Source organism: Mobula birostris, chromosome 29 (genome assembly GCF_030028105.1).
Source record: "Mobula birostris isolate sMobBir1 chromosome 29, sMobBir1.hap1, whole genome shotgun sequence".
NCBI classification, from domain to species: domain Eukaryota; kingdom Metazoa; phylum Chordata; class Chondrichthyes; order Myliobatiformes; family Myliobatidae; genus Mobula; species Mobula birostris.
The window spans coordinates 17,734,059-17,753,267 of NC_092398.1; the positions used below are offsets into that span (position 1 = coordinate 17,734,059).

The window sequence follows — 19,209 nt, forward strand, 5'->3', positions numbered from 1 at the left end:
TGTTCAACACAGCACGGATGGAAAACGTGCTCGGGGGGTGGGGGGGGGGGGCGGAATGGTGGCCTGACTTGGATTCGCACTCAGGAGCCTTCGCTCCGGAGTCCGGCGCTGATGCCATTGCGCCACCAGCCGGCACGGGGTTGGTGGGGCGGTGGGGAATGGGTGATGCGTGGTAGTCTTTTCAATGTGCAGAGTGGTAACTGCATGGAACATCCAGCCAAGCGTGGTGGTAGAGGCGGGTACATTGTGAACATTTAAGAGACTCTTCAATAGACACATGGACGATAGAAAAATGGAGGGCTCCGAGTGAAGGGAGGGTTAGATTGACCTTGGAGTAAGTGAAAAGGTCGATACAACCTTGTGGGCTGAAGGGTCTGTATTGTGCTGTGATGTTCTATGTTAATAACAGAACGCAGACGATACTGTTTTCTGTGTGGGAAAAATGTACTCAATTTCCCCTTTTAAACTTCCTCCCTCTGTTATTAGGACTGGAGGGCTGGGACTGTTTCCATGCAGCAAAGACGGCTGAGATCCGACTGTTATAAAATCATGAGGGGCGTAGATAAGGTGGATGGCCACACATTTTTCCTCCAGGGCGCAGGTGTCTAAAACGAGAGATTCACCGTGGGAAGGTGAGATTGGGAGGGTACCCGAGGGGCAAATTTTCTACAAAGAAAGTGGTAGGTACATGGAACGAGCTGCCAGCAGAAGTGGTAGAGGTGGGTATAATTTGATAAGTTAAAGCGGGTACTTGGATATGGGCCAAACGTGTTTGAGTGTACTATCGCAGGTGAGATGAATGGTCTGTTTCCAAGTTGTATGACTATGATTTCACACTACCTGTATCTTGTTTTAGACTCCCCCGCCCTAGGAAAGGGACTGACCATCTATCTGTGCCCTTGGTGATTTTATAAATCTCTCAGCGATCTATTCTCCCCCCCCCCCCCCCCACAAATCCAGTCACAGTCTCTCCTGACTGAGTCCTGATGAAGGGGCTCAGCCCGAAACGTCGACAGTTCACTCTTTTCCATAGATACATGATCTGTTAGTTTCTCCAGCATTTTGTGTGTGTTGCTTTGGGTTTCCAGCAACTGCAGATTTTTTCGTGTTTGTCATACACACAGTGGCCACGTTATTAGGTATACTTGTACACCTGCTCGTTAATGCAAATATCTAATCAGCCAATCAATGCATGAAGGCATGCCAGTTGTTCTGATCAAACATTAGAATAGGGAAGACTTTGTGGAATGATTGTTGGTGCCAGACGGGGTGGTTTGAGAAGCTGGTGATCTGCAATTTTCAGGTACAGCAATCTCTAGATAATGGCTCAGGGGGAAAAAAAATCCCGTGAGAGGCTGTTTTGTGGGGGAAAATGCTTTGTTAATGAGAGATCAGAGGGGAATGGGCAGGCTGGTTCAAGTTGACAAGAACTCAAATACTCACGTATTACAACAGCGGTGTGCAGAAGAGCATCTCTGAACGCTTTCATGAATCTTTTGCACGCTCGCCAGTTTAATGGCATCCCTCCGGGACGACAAGAACTCCAGAAAATATTCCCAAGTGCACTCTCAAGAGGACCCACTAACGTTAGACGGATATAGGGTTTTCAGCCCACCAAGTTCTCTCTGTCTCACACACACAATCCTGCCTCACGAAGACCTCTCACTTCTACTTAATCTCATTTTGCTGAACCCGCATTACCGTGAAATACCCCTCACGCATTAGCGATAGGCAACTGCTGATTAACTCCCGTTCGCCCCGCTGGTCGTTGCAGGATAGTCGCACGTTGTCACGGGGTTCTGACGATCTAATCTGGGGCCAACATATGCAATTACAATGATGGCTCCTTCATTAGGAGTTTGAAGAGATTTGGTATGCCACCAAAGTCTAGCAAATTTCTACAGCTGTACAGTGGAGAGCATTCTAACTGCCTGGTATGGAGGGACAACTGCACAGGATCGGAAATCGCTCCAGAAGGCTGTCATCTCCATCACGAGCGCTAGCCTTCCCAGCATGGAGTACACCTTCAAAAGGCGAAAGCTGCATCCATCACTAAGGACCCCCATCACCCAGGACGTGCCCTCTTCTCATTGCTACCATCAAGGAGGAGCTCCAGAAGCCTGAAGGCACACACTCGACACTTCTTCCCCTCCGCCATCAAATTTCAGAATGGACACCTCACTTCTTCGCTTTTTTTCTCTTTTGCACGACTGATTTAATAAATTCTTAATATAATTTGTACTTTATTATTATTAGCACTTTACGACTGCCGTGAAATAAATTTAACTACATGTATAAGTAATATTGAACCCGAAGCTGAATGTGCAAACTACTTCTCACTCACATGCACACCAGAGGGCGGGTTTGAACAGTGTCATCAGAGCCTCGAGACAACCGCTTTGCTCGCTGCGCCACCCTGTGGTCGTCACGGTAAGTGAGTTCTCACACACAAAATGCTGGGGGAACTCAGCAGGCCAGGCAACATCTATGAAAAAGAGTAAACAGTCGACGTTTCGGACCGAGGGCCTTGGGTCTGTTTACTCTCTTACATAGATGCTGCCTGGCCTGCTGAGTTCCTCCAGCGTTTTTTGTGTGTTGCTTTGATTTTCAGCATCTGTTGATTTTCTCTTGTGCGTTCCCACGTCCCAATTGCCAGGTCAGGCAAGCTTCTATTTCTCGTGCACACAACTCACGGTACGACATACATCAGTACGGCGCAGGAACAGGCCCTTTGGCCTACCCTTATCTGGAGACGCATGGCAAACAGGGTGATGAAGGAGTCGTCCATCAGATGGAGCAGCAAGACATGCTGAGACCACACTTGGTATATTATAGAACAGTACAACACCCTAACCTTTGACCCTCGTGTTGTGCCGAACTAACTAAACTAGTATTAAACGAATCGTCCAAGCTGGAAAGGGTGCAGAAGAGACTTACGAGTGTGCTGCCTGGACGAGGACGAGAGGTCAGCCTGGCCACCGCTGGATCTGTATTTCCTGGAGGGCAGGAGAATAACTGGTGAAGACATAGTATTAAGATACGTGGGTTACGATTGAAGGAAAAAATGGCTGGAGTCGCTTAGCACTCTTGTTCAAGGGTGTGTAAGTGTGTCAAAATCCAAACTTACAAACAATAGCGGAAAAAAATTGCCAGTATTTACAAAAAGAGTTCTACCAGAAAACAAAATAAGTAGCTCCATACTATTTGTCCAGTGGCAGCTCGATCTCTTTCTCTTCTAAAAGCCATTCGCACCATTTTTCTCGGCACATAGTCATAGTCATAGTCATACTTTATTGATCCCGGGGGAAATTTGTTTTCGTTACAGTTGCACCATAAATAATAAATAGTAATAGAACCATTAATAGTTAAATAGTAATATGTAAATTATGCCAGTAAATTATGAAATAAGTCCAGGACCTGCCTATTGGCTCAGGGTGTCTGACCCTCCAAGGGAGGAGTTGTAAAGTTTGATGGCCACAAGCAGGAATGACTTCCTATGACGCTCTGTGTTGCATCTTGGTGGAATGAGACTCTGGCTGAATGTACTCCTGTGCCCAACCAGTACATTATGTAGTAGATGGGAGACATTGACCAAGATGGCATGCAACTTAGACAGCATCCTCTTTTCAGACACCACTGTGAGAGAGCCACCACCATGATATACCATCTTTAATTACCCAGAAAGTTAATGTAAGGTTACGCATGGATCAGAATATGATGAACTTCATAATGTAATTACAATCATATTGCAAAATAAACATAAGTAGCTACCTCATAGTATATAAACAATATATACACATTTCCACATCCCCATTACTAAAGAGGTGGAATATTCTGCAGTTTATGGCGGGGAAAAGCACCATACAGCTAAACCCTTTATGACCCATCAGTAGAACATACCAGGGTGGGGGGGAGACATTGAAGTGCGCACACTCAGTGCAACGACAGCAAAATGACAAGGCTGTGTGTGCGTGTAAATACCCAGGTGTAAGGAATGCGTTTACCGAGCGCTCTCTGTCACACTTAGATGTTCATAAAAAAAAACATGAGGGCCATGAGGTGGACGGTCATTGTCTTTTTTTCGGGGTTGGGGAGTCTAGAACCAAAGGGTATAGATACAAGGTAATGGGTGGGGGGCGAGGAGGGAAGATAGGGAAGTTTATACTTAGAATGAACTGCCAATGGAAGTTGGCCGGGCATGTATAATCAGAACATTTAAGATGCATTTGGACGGCTGTATGCAGGGGAAAGAGCACGGAGGGTTATAGCTAAACGCAGACAAATGGAACTAGCAGGGAAGATGTTGCGGCTGGCGTGGACCAGTTGGCCGAAGGGCCTGTACCTGTGTCATATGACTGTGAACCGTGAGTCTCCTTGACCTAAAATGGAAACAGGAATATAAGTGTAAGGGGTTTTTGTCTCTTATGTTACTGCCTAGGCTAATTAAAATGGCTTCTTTGTTATGTTATACTTGGGAATGCTTCTTTGTTATGTTAAATGCTGAGGAAGCCGTCCCGCTAGCAGTTTGTTGAATCATGTTACTGATAAGAAAGTGTTATGAACCAATTTGGATAGTTGTTATGTTTTTGGTGTATCTGTAAGATATTGTATGCGCGGGGTTTTGGGGGAGAAGGTAGGAGAGAGAGAGAGACAGAGAATGGACCAGGTGCTGTGAGTCCGCCAGGGGTGCTACATAAGTATAATCTGAGTCTTAAAACTGCTCAGATTTACTGTTGGAAGCTTTATCAAACATTATTTCATATAAAAAATTTTGGTGTATAGGCTGGCTTCTTAAGGTTCACCGCACATAGAGGTGTAGAGGGGAATGAGTGGATTGATTGCTTAGCTAAGAAAGCTGTTAAAAGTTCGACAGTGGATATTGACCTACCACTAAGCAAATCAGAAGCTAAGGGATTGGTAGGGTTGAGAATTAGGGGGTTATGGCAAGACGTGGTATAATGTGCATAATGGGAGACACCTTTATAGAATACCTAAAACTGTTGGGTTTACTGGAGAAGGAGGTAAAACAAAAAGAGAAAGAATCATTTAGACGCGATTTAGAATTGGGTAATTATTCCTTGTATCTTGTTAGAAAACATCATTCTAGGTTATGCAGGTTTGTTATCATTATGTAATAGATGAACGCATAGTATTATTGTGTGGAGCATATAAGGTTGAAATAAATCAAATGCGGGCTTCATTACAGTCCTTGGGGGTTGATAATTTTCATTTAAAAACTTTAAGTTACGGGAATGACTTTAGTTTAATTCACGGTATCGTGTTTCATTACTTACAAGCTCTGGGGCGATTTTTCATCTGAAACAACCGGTAACCAGCACTTCCCACCCCACCAATTCACTACACCACACTCCAGTCCAGTTGGCGGCGGTAATGCACATTTAAGTTGGACTGCCAACTCCCATAAAAAGTCAGAAGAAGAAGAAAAAATAATATCATCTGGTTTGATAGAAAAGAAGAGACTCCTGGAAAGACAGAAACATGGGAGGGGGATTGAAGGGAAAGAAACAGAAAGAGAGACAGCAAACATGAGGAAATCTGCAGATGCTGGAATTTCAAGCACCACACTTAAAAGTTGCTGGTGAACGCAGTAGGCCAGGCAGCATCTCTAGGAAGTGGTACAGTCGACGTTTCGGGCCGAGACTCTTCGTCAGGACTAACTAAAGAGAGACAGCCTGCCTTTGCAGACAAGAAACTATCAGTCTTCGGAACTAATAATAGGAGACACAATGCTCCGAGAGTGGGGAGCCTCAGAAGCTGTCGGACCCATCACAGTCAATGCGCGGCGGCGTGGCGGAACGGAGAGGGTGGTGGACTAATAATGGTGCTGCTCTGAACGAGGGAGGAAATGACCTCGAAGGTAAAATTTCCCGCAAAAGCGGCAGACTTTGTGGGAAAGTGGGAGGTTATGTTTAATTTATGTCAGCGGGATAGGCTGTTTAACCAGAGAGAGGGAATAGTAACCGAGGAACAATTATATATAATATTTGTCACGTCTGTGTAACCAGGGCGAGGGAATGGAGACTGAGTCAGGTTTATTATCACTGACATACTTGATATCATTTATACTGACATACTTGATGAAAATTATTATTGTGTAGCAGTAAAGGACATAAAATTGTGTTACAATAGAAATAAATAGCGGAAAAGATGAATACTGAGGTAATGTATGGGTTCATGAACTAATCTGATGGCAGAGGGGAAGAAACTGTTCCTGAAACGTTGAATTGTGGTTCTTCTGGGTCCTATACCTCCTCCCTGATGGTCGTAATGGGGGGGGGGCGCGGAAATGCCCCGGCCGCTGAGGGACCTTAATGCCTTCGTGAGGCACTACCTTTTTGAATGTCCACCTTTTGATGGAAAGGGTTGTGCCGTGATAGAGCCGTCTGAATCTACAACTTTCTGCAGCTTCTGTCGGTCCTGTTATGTGGTGATGCAGCCAATCAAAACGACTTAACGGACCATCTGTAAAAATGAGCTGGGGGACAATTTTGTATAATATCTGTGAGTGGGTCAGGAATGTATAACTAGGGAGAGGGAATTTGGGACTTAAGATATGTTGGTTTATTTATTTATTCATTCATTTATTGAGCCCTTCGAGCCTCGCTGCCCAGCAATCTCTTGATTTAATCCTAGCTTAAACACAGGGCAAAGGGCAATGGACAATGGCCAATGAACCTACTGACTGGTACGTCTTTGGACTGTAGGAGGAAACTGAAGCACCAACGTGGTCACAGAGAGAACATGCAAACTCTTTAGAGGCAGCGGCGGGAAATGAACCTGGGTCGCCGATAGTGTAAAGGTATGTATAATATCTATCAGTGGGATGGCTTTATGTAAACAGAGAGATGGAATAGGAACTGGGGAATAATTATATAGATAATACCTGTTAGTTGGACAAGTCTGTATAGCTAGGGGGAGAGAATAAGGACTGGGGGATAAATATGGATAATATCTGTTAGTAGGACTGGCCTGTGCAACTGGGGAGAAGGAACTGTAACTGAGGGACCATTATATATGATATCTGTTAGTGGAAAAGGTTGTGTGTAAGCAATAGGAACCTAGGAACAAATATTATCTATGCTCTTCCCTGCACTAAGGCTGAGGCTGTGGGCCTGCTCCAGCTTTGTGTCTTCAAGCTCTGCGATGTTTTGCTCTGCCGTGTGGTGAGCTGAGGCTGTGGGCCTGCTCTGGACTTCATGTCCATGGACTCACTTTTGTTCTGGATGCGGTTGGTTGCTTTTACTGAATGCATGATGTGTGTTCTTGTTCGCGCTCTCTCTCTCCCCTCCCCCCTCTCTCCCTCCTCCCCCTCTCCCTCCCCCCCTCTCCCTCCCCCCCTCTCCCTCCCCCCCTCTCCCTCCCCCCCTCTCCCTCCCCCCCCTCTCCCTCCCCCCCCTCTCCCTCCCCCCTCTCCCTCCCCCCTCTCCCTCCCCCCCCTCTCCCTCCCCCCCCTCTCCCTCCCCCCCCTCTCCCTCCCCCCCTCTCCCTCCCCCCCTCTCCCTCCCCCCCCTCTCCCTCCCCCCTCCCTCCCCCCTCTCCCTCCCCCCTCCCTCCCCCCTCCCCCTCCCCCCTCCCTCCCCCCCTCCCCCTCCCCCCTCCCTCCCCCCCTCCCCCTCCCCTCTCCCTCCCCCTCTCCCTCCCCCTCTCCCTCCCCCCCTCTCCCTCCCCCCCCTCTCCCTCCCCCCCCTCTCCCCCCCTCTCCCTCCCCCCCCTCTCCCTCCCCCCCCTCTCCCTCTCCCCCTCTCTCTCCCTCCCCCCCTCTCTCTCCCTCCCCCCCTCTCTCTCCCTCCCCCCCTCTCTCTCCCTCCCCCCCTCTCTCTCCCCCCCCCCTCTCTCTCCCCCCCCCCCTCTCTCTCCCTCCCCCCCTCTCTCTCCCTCCCCCCCCTCTCTCTCCCTCCCCCCCCTCTCTCTCCCTCCCCCCCCTCTCTCTCCCTCCCCCCCCTCTCTCTCCCTCCTTCCCTCCTCCCCACCACCACATTGGATGTCTGTCAGGTTTTTTTTTATGGGTTCTTTTGGATTTCTTGCCTTGTGGCTGCCTGTGAGGAGACAAATCTCAAGGGTGTATAATGAACACCTACTTTGATCATAAATGTACTTCGAACTTTGAACTTCTCTGTCAGCAGGACAGGTTTGTGTAACCAGGGAGCAAGATTAGGGACTGAGGGAAAATTATATATAATATCCGTAAATGGGACTGGTCTATGTAACCAAGAAAAGGGCTTTATAACTGGCAATTATACATAATAACTTTTATTGGGACAGCAACACACATCAAAGTTGCTGGTGAATGCAGCAGGCCAAGCAACATCTGTAGGAAGAGGTGCAGTCGGCGTTTCAGGCTGAGACCCTTCGTCAGGACTAACTGAAGGAAGAGTGAGTAAGGGATTTGAAAGTTGGAGGGGGAGGGGGAGATTCAAAATGATAGGAGAAGACAGGAGGGGGAGGGATAGAGCCAAGAGCTGGACAGGTGATAGGTAAAAGGGGATATGAGAGGATCATGGGACAGAAGGTCCGGGAAGAAAGACAAGGGGGGGGGGGACCCAGAGGATGGGCAACAGGTATATTCAGAGGGACAGAGGGAGAAAAAGGGGAGTGAGTGAAAGAATGTGTGCATAAAAATGAGTAACAGATGGGGTACGAGGGGGAGGTGGGGCCTTAGCGGAAGTTAGAGAAGTCGATGTTCATGCCATCAGGTTGGAGGCTACCCAGACGGAATATAAGGTGTTGTTCCTCCAACCTGAGTGTGGCTTCATCTTTACAGTAGAGGAGGCCGTGGATGGACATGTCAGAATGGGAATGGGATGTGGAATTAAAATGTGTGGCCACTGGGAGATCCTGCTTTCTCTGGCGGACAGGTCTGTTTTACCAGCGAGAGAGAGAATAGGGACTGTGGGACAGTTGTATATAGTGTCTGTCAGAAGGACAGGTGTGTGATCGGGGAGAGGAATAATTAGTTTCAAAGTACATTTATTATTGAAGTATGTATACAATAGACAACTCTGAGATTTGGCCTCCCGCAGGCAGCCACAAAACAAAGAAGCCATTTAAAGAAAACATCAAGGACCCAGTGCACGAAAAAAAAACCTCAAATCACGCAATCTGAATAGTGTAATCATCAAACCGCAGGGTCTCTGAAATGGTCCAGGAGCAACAGCCACTGAGTCTTGTCAATGGCTGCAGGCCTCAGCCGCAGAGCCATTTCTGTGCCAAAGAGCCTCGATCCAATTGTGCATATTGCAATAAAAAGAGTAACCAGAAACAGATGGACCATGAACCGCAGCGTACCCCAAAAGTGAGTCCACAACTGTGGTCAGCGCTGAGGACATTAAACATCAAATATTATATATATCTTCAGTTAGTGCAACAGGTAACTAGGGAGAGGGGTCTGTAACTGAGGGACAATTCTATATATCTGTCAGTAGGATAGGTGTCTGTAATAATGTTCCCTTTAATTTTTTTTTACAGTTGCTCGGACCAACTATTGCTCTGAGCAGGGAATTTTTACGTGGCCTGAAAACTGTGGGGCACTTTATTATAAAAGAAAATTCCAGCTGTGGGGCAACAAAGGCTATGTGCATAGGAGCATTTCAGTTACTGCGTTTCTTACTATGCACCTATCCAGTTTAAAGGGAATTGTGGTCTGTAACCACGGAGAAGGAATAGGGACTGAGTAACAATTATATGTGTGGGCACGTGGCCAAGTGGTTAAGGCATTGGACTAGCTACCTGAAGGTCATGAGTTCGAGCCCCAGCCGAGGGAATGTGTTGTGTCCTTGAGCAAGGCACTTAATCACACATTGTTCTGCGACGACACTGGTGCCAAGCTGTATGGGTCCTAATGCCCTTCCCTTGGACAACATTGGTGTTGTGGAGAGGGGAGACTTGCAGCATGGGCAACTGCTGGTCTTCCATACAACCTTGCCCAGGCCTGCGCCCTGGAGAGTGAAGACTTTCCAGGCGCAGATCCGTGGTCTCGCAAGAATAACGGATGCTTTTACTAACAATTATATATGATTTCACTGAGTGGGACAGGTCTGTGGGACTAAGAGTGAATAGAGACCAAAGGACAATTATATGTGATATGGCAGAGTGGGTGAGGTCTGTGGGACCAAGGAGAGGGAATGGAGACTGAGGGATAATTAAGGTATCTGAATGGGACAGGTCTGTGGGACCAAGGTGAGGGAGTAGGGACAATGTAACTAATCATAATACCATTAGTTTCAAAGTAAATATGCAAAAAGAGATGCCTGGTCAATGGGTTGAGAAAGGCCAATTTTGATGGCATCAGAAAGGATCTGGCAAGTGGTGATTGGGACAGGCTGTTTTCTGGCAAAGGTGTACAGTAAGTGAGAGGCCTTAAAAAATGGAATTTTGAGGGTACAAAACTTGTATGTACCTGCCAGAATAAAAGGTAAAGATAACAGGTGTAGGGAACCTTGTTTTTTTACAGATGTTGAGGCCCTGTTTTTTCAAAAAAGGAGGTGCACAGTAGGTATAGAAAGCTAGGAACAAATGAGGTGCTTATGGAGTATAAAAATGCAAGAGAGCACTTAAGAACGAAATCAGGAGAACTAAAAAAATGCATGAGGTTGCCGTAGCAGACGAGGTGAAGGAGAATCGTAAGGGATTCTACAGATATGTTAAGAACCAAAGGACTGCAATGACAGAATTGGTCCTCTGGAAGATCAGAATGGTAATTCATGTTTGGAGCCAAAAGCAATGGGGGTGATCTTTAATTTTTTTTTTGTGTCTGTGCAATGTACTGTAAGGTTTCACTGCTAATGTAATGGCCTCTCTGTAAGGTTTCACCACTAAAGTAGTGGTTTCTCTGTAGCAGCAACGTTTGGGTTATGACTGGAGATAATGCGGGCTTTGGAATGTGTATTAGCCAATGAGAGGCATGTTGTTCTTTCCTGTGGGTCCGGGAGCAGGGATTTCGCGGTCTTTTGTCGGCGAGAGATGAGGGAAGACGCGAGTGGAGAGAGTTGGTAGACTGCCGGACGGAGTGGACTAGGGGCAAGGGTCCGAAGGTCAGCGACACTCGGAGGAGGTTGACGTGGACGAATGGACGAATCCGTGAGCTCCAGTGCGCACATTGGACTGTTTCATTAAAATGGGCCCTCTTTCAGATTAAGATTTATAAAGTTCGATCGTTTAACTGTAAATGGTGTACTGTCTGATATTTTACGGTTCGGATTTGTAACTGGGTACACATCACCCAGCATCCACACAAATGAGATTTCTCATTTTGGCTGGGTCAGAGGCCGTCTTCCCCTAGACAAACGCATGCTGGCTGAACCTCAGGGTTACATCTGTATTTACTCAGGAGATGAACAAAGTGTCTATAGAAGTGAGGAAACTAATGGTATTATATTAGCTACAATTGTCCAAATTCCCTCATCTTAGTCCCGCAGACCTGTTCCACTCAGAGATATCATTTATATAATTGTCTCTCAGTCTCTATTCCCTGTGCTTGGTCCCACAGACCTGACCCACTCAGATATAGCACATATAATTGTCCTCAGTTCCAATTCACTCATCGACTTCATGGGCCCTATACAGATCTCTGAGTGGGACAGGTCTGTGGACCAAGGAGAGACAATAGGAACTGAGAGACAATTATATATAATGTTATTCAAATCGATCTGGGTAATGTCAGTTTATTTACTGAGCTGATTTTTCTTTTACATTGTCCATCTGTGGATCTTTTGAGTTTTTGAGGTCGATGATCTAAATGAAAGAAATGTACAATTTTGCAGGGGCATCCGAACGTTCGGCTGTTTCCTCTTGCTGACTGGAAGGACCTTGGCCCTCCACAGACTCTGCCTTGACCATCTGAGGTTCCTTCTCTCCACCACCTCCTCTGCTGTTGGCCTTGGACTCTGTCTCTGCGGAGGCTCACGCTTCCCTCGGGATGAGCTGTGCCAGGTGTTTCCGGGCACTACGGAGCCATGCCTTTACCCCCTGGCCAGCTCCTCTCTGTAGATTGCCGGCCTCTGCAGCTTGGAGAGCCACTTCACTGCAGGTGAGTTAAGAGCACTAAACACTTCGGCACAGGAGCCGGCCCTCCGTCCCGCATGTCATACTGAACCAAACAAATTAGTCATCAACTGGCCAACTAATCTAATTCCCTTTGCCTACACAATGTCCATATCCTTCCATTTTCCTCACATTCATGTGCCTATTTAAACACGTCTTGAAAGTCTTTAATACTACCAGCACAGGCAGCTCATTCCAGCCACTTTACTCTCTCGGTGTTTTAAAAGAAAAACTTGCCCCTCACATTTCCTTTGAAATGACTCCCTTTCACCATAAATCATTTCCCCCTGGAAATGGACATTTCCACTCCGGGACAGAAAGTTACCGGCTGTCTACTCTATTTTTCCTCTATGAGATCTCTCCTCAGCCTCCACCGCTCCAGAGAAAACAGCCCAAGTTTGTCCAACCTTATAGCACGTCCTTTAATTCAGGGCTGGTGAATCTCTTCTGCACCCTATTTAAAGCCTCGGGATCCTTTCTATAATGGGGCAACCAGAACTGTATGCAGTGCCCCAGATGTGGGCTAACTAGAGTTTTACAAAGCTGCACCATGAGCAGACTTTTGTTATTGGACATTTCATCTGCTCACTGTTCATCCCACCCTGAACCAGAGGTCATCACTTGACAGTGAGGGGTGCTCCCGTTGTGTGATCGAGGGGAATCTTTATACTTTTTTTCTCCCAATGGGTCTTGTATGCAACCACTTTTGAGGGTGGTAAAGAAGGCATACTTGCTTTCGTCAGACGGGACTTTCATTACAGGAGCCAAAAAGTCACCCACACAAGATGCTGGGGGGAGCTCAGGAAATCAATAAACGGTTGAGACCACTCACCAGGACCGGGAAGGAAGGGCGAAGAAGCCAGAACAAGAAGTTGGGAGGAGGTGGAGGATTGCAAGCTGGAAGGTGATAGGTGAAGCCAGGAGGGTCGGGGAGGGGATTAATGCAAGAACTGGGAGGTGATAGGTGGAAAAGGCTGGAGAAGAAGGAATCTGATGTGAGAGGAGAGTGGACCATGGGAGATGGGGAAGGAGGAGGGGCACCGAGGGAGGTTATAGGTTGATGAGGAGAAGAGGGCCAGATTTTGTCTTTTCCAACCCTATTCTCCTGTAACCTTTGACATCCTGACTAATCAAGACTAATTAGGCCTCTGCTATGAACATGCTCAATGAGCTGGCCTCCATAGCTGTCTGTGGCAATGTATTCCAAAGATTCACCACCATCTGCTCGAAGAAATTACTCCTCATCTCTGTTCTAAATGGACATCCCTCTATACTGAGGCTGTGCCCTCTGGTCCTCGACTCCTCCACTATAGTTGTTTAAAAAGGGTTCTAAGAGTAAACGGAGCAATTATCAGCCTGCAAGTTTGACGTCAGTGGTGGGTAAATTGATGGAAAGTATTCTTAGAGATGGTATATATAATTATCTGGATAGACACGGTCTGATTAGGAACAGTCAACATGGATTTGTGCGTGGAAGGTCATGTTTGACAAATCTTACTGAATTTTTTGAAGAGGTTGCTAGGAAAGTTGATGAGGGTAAAGCAGTGGATGTTGTCTTTTTGGACTACAGTAAGGCCTTTGACAAAGTTCCACATGGAAGGTTAGTTCGGAAGGTTCAATTGTTAGGTAGTAATATTGAAGTAGAAAAATGGATTCAGCAGAGGCTGGATGGGAGACGCCATAGAGTAGTGGTGGATGACTTGTCAGGTTGGAGGCCGGTGACTAGTGGTGTGCTTCAGGGATCTGTACTGGGTCCAATGTTGTTTGTAATATATATTAATGATCTGGATGATGGGGTGGTAAATTGGATTAGTAAGTATGCAGATGATACTAAGATAGGTGGTGTTGTGGATGATGAGGTAGGTTTTCAAAACTTGCAGAGAGATTTAGGACAGTTAGAAGAGTGGGCTGAAAGATGGCAAATGGAGTTTAATACTGATAAATGTGAGGTGCTACCTTTTGGTAGGACTAATCAAAATAGGACATACATGGTAAATGGTAGGGCATTGAAGAATGCAGTAGAACAGAGGGATCTAGGAATAATGGTGCATAGTTCCCTGAAGGTGGAATCTCATGTGGATAGGGTGGTGAAGAAAGCTTTTGGTATGCTGGCCTTTATAAATCAGAGCATTGAGTATAGGAGTTGGGATGTAGTGTTAAAATTGTAGAAGGCTTTGGTAAGGCCAAATTTGGAGTATTGTGTACAGTTCTGGTCACCAAATTATAGGAAAGATGTTAACAAAATAGAGAGAGTACAGAGAAGATTTGCTAGAGTGTTACCTGAGTTTTAGCACCTAAGTTACAGAGAAAGGTTGAACAAGTTGGGTCTTTATTCTTTGGAGTGTAGAAAGTTGAGGGGGGACTTCATAGAGGTATTTAAAATTATGGCGGGGATAGATAGAGTTGACTTGGATAGGCTATTTCCATTGAGAGTGGGGGAGATTCAAACAAGTGGACATGAGTTGAGAGTTAAAGGGCAAAAGTTTAGGGGTAACACAAGGGGGAACTTCTTTACTCAGAGAGCGGTAGCTGTGTGGAACGAGCTTCCAGCAGAAGTGGTAGAGGCAGTCTCGATATTGTCATTTAAAGTAAAATTGGATAGCTATATGGACAGGAAAGGAATGGAGGGTTATGGGCTGAGTGCAGGTCGGTGGGACTAGGTGAGAGTAAGCATTCAGCATGGACCAGGAGGTCTGAGATGGCCTGTTTCCGAGCTGTAATTGTTATATGGTTATGAAGAAACATTCTCTTCTTGTCCACGCTATCAAGGCCTTTCAACGATCGATAGGTTTCAATGAGATCGCGCCCCCCCCCCCCCCATTCATCCAAACTCCAGTGAAAAGTGTTTAGAAACTTCTTCACTCAGGGGATGGTGCAAGGACGGAATGAGCTGCCAGCAGAAGTGGTGGATGGGGCTCCACTTGCAACATTTGAGAAACTTGGGCAGGGTCCTGGATGGGAGATGTTTGGAGGGAAATAGTGAGAGTGGTGAGAGGGGATATCTTGTGGGAGGGGGAATATAGTCTGGGCAGAAGACCGGGTTGGTATGGGCCAGATGGGCTGAAGGGCCTTCTGTGCTGTAGAGCTCTATAACTCTAATCTTCCCCTTAGCATCCCCTCTCCCATGCCACAATCCCTACCCCCCACCAAGTTCTTCCCCCCCTCCTGCCTCCTCTGCGTGAGAGATCCTTCCTGGATTCCCAGTGCCCAACTCTTGTGGATGCCTTATCTCCCTGACCGCCTACCCGAGCCACAGCGATTGTGGGTTGTAGTTGGGGTAGCTCTGGGTAGAGCTGGGCGCTGCCTCTTTCCCCCTCTTCCACCCAGTGAGCCACCTGGCTTGCTGTCCTCCCACACCAGCTGCCTTGTTGAGGCTTTCTGTGTGCGCTATTCCCATTCCTTACCTGAACCGCAGTGGTGTCTCCGGGAGTGGATGGAAGCCCCCTCCTTTGCGAACGGGAGAGCACCCATAGGGTGCAGTGGATGACAGGGACTCACCCAGTAGGGTGTAGGAGAGAGAACTCAGGGACACAAGTCCATGTCTGCACAGGAGCAGTGAAAACCTTACCTGCAGCAGCATCGCAGCTACAGAGCGTCAGATACAGAAGATTCACAAGAAAAATAGTACTCAATTTTTAGAAGGAAGAACTTAATTAGAACAAAAAGAAAGCAAAGTGATCACAGTGTTGCTGTACTGAGGTAGTGATTAGGGTTGTGCCGGTTGGTTCAAGAACAGAATGGTTGACGGGAAGCTGCTGCTCCTGAGCTTGGTGGTATGGGACTTCAGGTTCCCCACCCTCTCACCCTCTCCCTCCCTATGCTGTCCCCACCTCTCCCTCTCTCTCTCACGTGGTCTGTTTGTCTCTCTCCCTCTCACAGACACAGTCTCTCTTTCTCTCTGTCAGCCCATGCATAGACAGGTAGAGGGGCACGTATGCACACATATATACAAGCGCAGACGGCGGCAGACGTCAGGATAGAACATGGCTTCCGTCTGGTACGGGGAGTGTGTGAAGGGACGGTGTGGAGGGAGCCTCACTTTGTGTCTGACGCTGGGAGGGTGTTTGGGACGGTGTGGAAGGAGCCTCGCTTTGTCTCTCACTGTGGGAGTGTGTGATGGTACAGTGTGGAGGGAGCATCGCTCTGTGCCTAACCCTGGGAATGTGTGATGGGACGGTGTGGAGGGAGCATCGCTCTGTGTCTGATCCCGGGAGTGTGTATGGGGCAGTGTGGAGAAAGCCTCACTTTGCTTCTGACTGCGGGAGTGTGTGATGGTACAGTGTGGAGGGAGCATCGCTCTGTGCCTAACCCTGGGAATGTGTGATGGGACGGTGTGGAGGGAGCATCGCTCTGTGTCTGATCCCGGGAGTGTGTATGGGGCAGTGTGGAGAAAGCCTCACTTTGCCTCTGACTGCGGGAGTGTGTGATGGTACAGTGTGGAGGGAGCATCGCTCTGTGTCTGACCCTGGGAGTGTGTGATGGGACGTTGCGGGGGGAAATTCACTCTGTGTCTGACTGCGGGAGTGTGTGATGGTACAGTGTGGAGGGAGCATCGCTCTGTGTCTGACCCTGGGAGTGTGTGATGGGATGGTGTGGAGGGAGCTTCGCTCTGTGTCTGACCCCGGGAGTGTGTGATGGGACATTGTGGGGGGAAATTCACTCTGTGTCTGATCCCGGGAGTGTGTGATGGGACGGTGTGGAGGGAGCACCGCTCTGTGTCTGACCCTGGGAGTGTGCGATGGGACAGTGTGGAGGGAGCATCGCTCTGTGTCTGACCCTGGGAGTGTGTGATGGGACAGTGTGGAGGGAGCCTGGCTCTGTGTCTGTTGGGTGGTGTGGAAAGACGCAGACATTGAGTGTTCCTACACCGGTTCACTAACAATCCCCTCCTGCTCTCTCTCAATCTCCCACAACCCCTGCAGGATTCCCCAGGGCCCCGACCCAGCTTCCACTCCGGCCCCCGCCTGGAGAAAGAGCCCTCAGCACCACTCTCTGATGTGGGTGGGGCAGCTCGGAAGGAGGGGCGCCCTGCCCCACTCTCAGCCACCGACGACTTCTTCTCCCGGGCGGCCTCCTCGGCCCAGTGGGACCAGGCAACCTTCGAGAGGGTGCTGGCCACCTACTGTCGACAGGAGGCCCGCCGGCGCGGCCACGTGGAGTTCATCTACGCCGCCCTGCGCCGGATGCCCGAGTTCGGGGTGGAGCGGGAGCTGACCGTCTACAACCGGCTGCTTGACGTTTTCCCCAAGGAGGTGTTTGTCCCGCGCAACTTCATCCAGCGTATGTTCAACCACTTCCCACGGCAGCAGGAGTGTGCCGTGCAAGTGCTGGAGCAGATGGAGAATTATGGTAAACAGCCTGGCAGGGGCAAGATGTCGGGGGGGGGGGGGGGACAGGGAAATGTTGGTGTGGGGGTAGGGGTATGGTTCTGAGGGGGAGTGGCGAGGTGAGGGACGGGATAGGGATGTGGTGAAGAGGGACATGGTGGAGGGGTTGGGGAAGTGGCAGCCAGGGTTGTGGAGTGTGGGGGGAAGGGGATGGCAGAGAGGTGGGGAAGGGACTGCGAGGAGGCAAGGTAAGGGCTTGGCGTTAGGGGAGGGCGGATGGTTGAGAAGGGGTTGAGGTGAGGGGCAGAGTTGAGGTGAGGTTCAGAGGGGCATGAGGAGGGGTCTGGGTTGAGGAAGTAGAGTGGCGACGGGGCTGGGAGGTGGTGAAGGAGGGCAGAGGGTGGAGTTTGTGGCCCAGTGAGTGAGCAATCCCCACCCTCCTCCTGGTGGAGATGTCCCATGGGAAACAATTATACTTTCCCATTCGGGATGCCTGGATAGAAATGATCCTACCTGACTTGAAGGAGGGAGATTCCACAAGGAGAGATCTGACCATCCACCACAGGAGGTCACAATGGGATCAGTCCCACCCTCCCAAAGGGAAAGGTTCCATCAGAAATCATCCTATCTTCCTTGAGATGGGGAGAGATCCCAATGGAAATGGTCCCACCATCTCTGGAGGGAGAGAAGCCCCAGTAAGAGCAGTCCCATCATCCAGCTGGGAGAGGGACATTTAAAATAGGATCGATCTCACCCTCCCAAATCTGTCCTGAGGGAGAGGTTCCCTTGGGGACAGAACCGACCCCTCATGAGAGTTATAGAGGTTCCACTGGGAGTGATCCCACCCTACAGCACGAGGAGAGGTCCTATCAGAAATGGTCCCACAATCCCTAAGAGGGAGGCATCCCGATTGACAGTCCGAGGGAGAGAGGGAAGTCCCAGTGGAGACAGTCCCATACACCGAGTGTCAGAGGTCCCTTGAGGAATGATCCCACCTTCCTGGGGGGGAGCGGGGAGATTCCAATGGTTCCATTTCCCAGAGAGATGGAGATTTCTTGTGGACATACTACTATCCTTGAGGGAGCAGCGTCCCACTGACATGATCCCACTCTTCACTGGGAGGAGGGGATGTTTCCACCGGGACAAGTACCAACACTCCCTGAAGGAGGAATGTTCCAGTGGAAAGGGCCCCATACTCTGTGAGGGGGAAAAAGATCCCATTGGGAATGAAGTAGCCTCTGTCAAAGGGGAGAGTTTCCACTGGGACTATTTGCCCCCCCCCCCCCCCCCCATGGGAGAGTAGAGACTGTTCTACCCTTCCTGAGTGCAAGACGTCCCACTGGGACAGACAGATGCCACCCTTCCTGAGTCAGGGACGGGGAGAGAGAGAGATTACATCCCCCTCTGAGGGACAGAGGTCCCATGGGATTCAATCCCTCCCTTTCCCAAGTTAGCCCTCTCTGCCACCAAATGTTCCGGCTCATATGGAGACGGGAGTCCCAACAGAATGAAACGCTATCAACGGGACCTGTTCCATGAGCTCTAGCTGTGTACTTTCGTGTCTAAATCCACTGATCACTGTCATTCTTCTCCTCCATCACCACCTCCCCTCCACCTCCTTCCCCTCCCCCCTCACTTTACCTCCTTCTGCCTGTCTATACCCTCCACTCCCTGTCTCATCCACCCTTCTCCATCTACCCCAACCCTTCCCTGTTGTCCCATCCACTCCTCTTTGACCCTCCCTTCCCGACCACCTTCCCCTGGTCTTTTGGACCTGCCTCTCCTTTTACCACTCTCCACACGCCCTTCCTCCCTCCCATCC

The 19,209-nt window shown here is 48.9% G+C and overlaps 1 protein-coding gene across 2 annotated transcripts in view; it reads left to right on the top strand.

Moving 5' to 3' along the window:
* The first annotated feature begins 5,307 nt into the window (after window positions 1-5,307).
* ecsit (ECSIT signaling integrator) overlaps window positions 5,308-19,209 on the top strand; it is a 35,915-nt gene continuing 22,013 nt past the window's right edge. The window contains exons 1-4 of one of the 2 annotated variants that reach the window (XM_072246538.1): window positions 5,308-5,878; window positions 6,655-6,820; window positions 11,781-12,046; window positions 16,983-17,409. In XM_072246538.1, the coding sequence (XP_072102639.1) occupies window positions 11,936-12,046; window positions 16,983-17,409 (538 nt within the window). In that variant the 5' untranslated portion in view covers window positions 5,308-5,878; window positions 6,655-6,820; window positions 11,781-11,935. The remainder of the gene's footprint in view (window positions 5,879-6,654; window positions 6,821-11,780; window positions 12,047-16,982; window positions 17,410-19,209) is intronic. The other variant, XM_072246539.1, reaches the window with a different exon arrangement.